Source organism: Oryza sativa, chromosome 4 (genome assembly GCF_034140825.1).
Source record: "Oryza sativa Japonica Group chromosome 4, ASM3414082v1".
Classification (NCBI taxonomy): Eukaryota; Viridiplantae; Streptophyta; class Magnoliopsida; order Poales; family Poaceae; genus Oryza; species Oryza sativa.
In genome coordinates, this window is record NC_089038.1 from 10827450 (window position 1) to 10831335 (window position 3886).

General features: G+C 59.1%; 1 protein-coding gene across 1 annotated transcript; it reads left to right on the forward strand.

Moving 5' to 3' along the window:
• The first annotated feature begins 347 nt into the window (after positions 1-347).
• Positions 348-3296, forward strand: LOC4335326 (uncharacterized). The gene has a single exon (XM_015779144.3). The coding sequence runs from the start codon at positions 672-674 to the stop codon at positions 2982-2984; it is 2313 nt and encodes a 770-aa protein (XP_015634630.1). The 5' UTR covers positions 348-671; the 3' UTR covers positions 2985-3296.
• The last annotated feature ends 590 nt before the right edge of the window (positions 3297-3886 follow it).

Genomic DNA, 3886 nt, shown 5'->3' on the forward strand with positions numbered 1-3886 from the left:
TGTGGGCTCTCACCAACTGTTCCACCGCAATAATTGCCCCGGGGGGGGGCCTCGCACAGTGGCAACAGCACAACTCGCCCGTACCAATCCCCCCACCTTTTTATATTATTATTGGCATTGTACCATAAAGCATACAGTAGCACTATATCAGAGCATTCCTCTTGCAGTCTTGCAGCCCCAGTCAACTCCTACCCAAAGACCACCAAAAATAAATGTCATACCACGCAAAAAATACACACTATACTCCAGTACAGTACATCATCTAGTGTTGCAGCAGCAGTGTGTGTAAGAGGAGAGAGAAGCAGTGCCCTTTAAATTCCAAGCTTGAGCTCTCAGGTCCTGCTCCCTTCGAGTCCCAGCTCCCAAGATTTTACGAGAAGTATTGGGCTCAACAAACCAAGATAAACAGTGTGTTGTGTTTGTGAGAGAGAATTAGTGGACTTGGAGAGAGAATATTACTACTCCTACTATCGCTATTGTGAGATAGAGCGAGAGCGAAAAAAGTGGGAGTAGAGTAAAAATACCACTCCCCTCCATCGGTCCATCCCATCCAGTAGTAGTAGGGTGTTGTGTGGCGCCTCTCGCCGCGAAACGTTCGAAACCCCACGAAAACCTCCAAGAAAAACGAACCCAACCTACGTAACGCGCGGACATGACGGCCGCGTGACGCCATGTCGGCGGAGGAGGCGGGGGGCGCGTCGGCGGAGGCATCGGGGTCGGGGTCGGCGCCGGCCGGTGCGGCAATGGTGCCGGGCGGGGAGGAGGCGGCGGCGAGGAAGCGCTACGACGCGCTGATGCAGGTGCGTGCCAAGGCGGTCAAGGGGAAGGGCGCCTGGTACTGGGCGCACCTGGAGCCCGTGCTCGTACCGCCGCCGGGTTCCGGCGTGCCTCCCAAGGCTGCCAGGCTGCGGTGCGTGTTGTGCGCGGCGACGTTCTCGGCGTCTAACCCGTCGCGCACGGCCTCCGAGCACCTCAAGCGCGGTGCTTGCCCCAACTTCGCCGCGCAGCAGGGGGCCGCTGCGCAGCCACACCAGGCGATGACCGTGTCCGCGGCGTCGTCCGTCGTGCCCATCTCGTCCATCCCGCCGTCGTCGCAGCGCCGCCACTCGACCGGTGGCGGTGGGCGGAAGAGGCACGCGCTGGCTGCCGCGTACGCCGCCGTGGAGGCGGCGGCCTCCCAGCACGTGGTCGTGGGAGACCCTTCCTCTTACTCGCCGACGCCACCCACGCCGCCGGCGCTGCCCGCGCCACGGCAGGTGCTCTCCGGTGGCCGCGGTGACCTGGGCGCTCTCGCCCGGTTGGAGGACAGCGTGAAGCGGCTCAAGTCGCCCGTGGCGTCGCCGGGGGCGATGCTGCCACGGCAGCAGGCCGAAGCGGCTCTCGCGCTGCTCGCCGAGTGGTTTCTCGAGTCGTCGGGCAGCGTCTCCCTCGCCTCGGCAGAGCATCCCAAGCTGAAAGCCTTCCTCCGCCAGGTTGGGCTGCCGGAGCTGTCACGGGCCGAGCTCGCCGGCGCCCGCCTCAACGCGCGCTTCGCCGAGGCTCGCGCCGACGCCGCGGCGCGCATCCGTGAGGCGCGGTTCTTTCAGCTCGCGGCCGACGGGTGGCGCGAACAGGTGGTCACCCTCTCCGTCAACCTCCCCAACGGCGCGTCCGTTTTCGAACGCGCCGTGCCCACGCCGGCTCCGGCATCGTCCGACTACGCCGAGCAGCTTATGCTGGAAGCCATCTCATCCGTCTCGGCCTCCAGCGAACTCCACCATTGCGCCGGCATTGTCGCCGACCGTTTCGGCTCGAAGGCCCTGCGCGATCTCGAGCACAAGCACCCGTGGATGCTGAACCTTGCTTGCCAAGTCCATGGCTTGTCCCGTCTAGTCAGGGACATGGCCCGTGAGCTCCCGCTTTTCCACTCCGCGTCGGCGAACTGCGCCAAGATGGCCGCCTACTTCAACGCGGCGCCCACGGTGCGCGCGCTGCTGCACAAGCACCAAGTCCAGGAGCACGGTCACGCCATGCTCCTCCGCGTCGCCGCCCCGCCGTTCGACCGCGCCGCGGCGTTCGCAATGCTCGAGGACATCCTGACCTCGGCGCGGCCGCTCCAGCTGGCGGTGCACGAGGAGTCGTACAAGCTGGTGTGCATCGACGACCCCGCGGCGAGGGAGGTCGGCAGCATGGTGCAGAAGGTGGCGTTCTGGACGGAGGTCGAGGCGGCGCACTCGCTGGTGAAGCTGATCACCGACATGGTGAAAGAGATGGAAGCTGAGAGGCCGCTAGTCGGGCAATGCCTGCCGCTCTGGGAGGACCTGCGCGGCAAGGTGAGAGGCTGGTGCCGCAAGTTCAACGTGGACGAGGGCATCGCCATGAACGTGGTCGAGGTGAGGTTCAGGAAGAGCTACCACCCGGCGTGGTCAGCGGCGTTCATCCTCGACCCGCTCTACCTGATCAAGGATGTCAGCGGGAGGTACCTCCCGCCGTTCAAGTACCTGACGCCGGAGCAGGACAAGGACGTGGACAGGCTGATCACGCGGCTGGTGTCGCCGGAGGAGGCCCACCTGGCGCTCATGGAGCTGATGAAATGGCGGTCGGAGGGGCTCGACCCGCTGTACGCGCAGGCGGTGCAGGTCCGGCAGCCCGACCCGTCGACGGGGAAGATGAGGATCGCTAACAAGCAGAGCAGCCGGCTGGTGTGGGAGACGTGCCTCAGCGACCTCAAGTCGCTCGGCAAGGTGGCCGTGCGGCTCATCTTCCTCCACGCCACCGCCAAGGGGTTCAGGTGCGCGCCACCCATGTCCCGCTGGCTCACCGCTCCCGGGAGCTCTGCCGCCGGCATTGCCCGCGCGCAGCGCCTCGTCTACGTGGCCGCCAACTCGAAGCTCGAGAGGAGGGACTTCTCCAACGACGATGACAAGGACCTGGAGCTGCTCACGGAGGGAGACGATGACATGCTAACTGAGGCTACTGCCAGTGTGGATCCCTCTTCAGTGTAGTCAGCAGCATACCACAGCATCCATCCCCTGATCCCCTGCCTGATTTTAATTGGTTTTTCTTTTGTTTTTAATTAATTGCTCCCTTTTAATGTTGCCCTTAATTACTAGCATTTGTAGAATTTGATAACTAGGAATTGTTAGATTCTTCAATTTTTTTTCTCTCTATTTTGTTTTCTTTTCCTTTTTTTTTACTTGTCTTGTGCTCATGTTGCCAGTTCTTGCTTGCTCCCTCCTCTTGTTTTGGTGGGGTGGGGGTGGTAGGGGCATGAGATTGGAGATCATTTGCACCATTAATTTGCTTTGCGTTGCTAATCATGTGTGTGTGTTTTTAATTAATTAATATAAGCGGCTCGCACTCACTCGCTCGCCGTCGCCACACATGTGCTTCTGTGTTGTGTTGAGACCGAAATGTGCGGGAGCCGAGGGGAAATCGCTGCCTATATTTGGGAATCAGCAGACTGAGCAGAGCAAGATGAACAGGGAGATCGTGTGTTTGTGACTATTTTTGGTATGTTTTGAATGGGAGCAATTTTATATATGCGCGATTGAATGAAGCCTAGCTTCGCTTGCGCCATTGATTATTGCCTGTTCTTCCACCATCTCTCCTCTTTGGCGGTAGAAGCAGTATATTCTTCAAGTTCTGCACTTCTGGTTTGGCTTGGCAATTTCGTCAGCCAACAATGAACTTTCAACAAAGTACAACTAGTATAACAAATGAACAATAACATTGCAATGGTATTGTTCTTCGTACTCTATCGACAAGACCCGAGGTATTCTTTACTGAAATTGACACGAGTCTTTCTTCTTTTTCCATTCTGCTTCCCTGTTTTCCTTTTCAAAGTATAGCGTTGATGAAGAGCAAATGTACGCATAAGGTAGGTCATCATTGGGGAGCTTGGCTT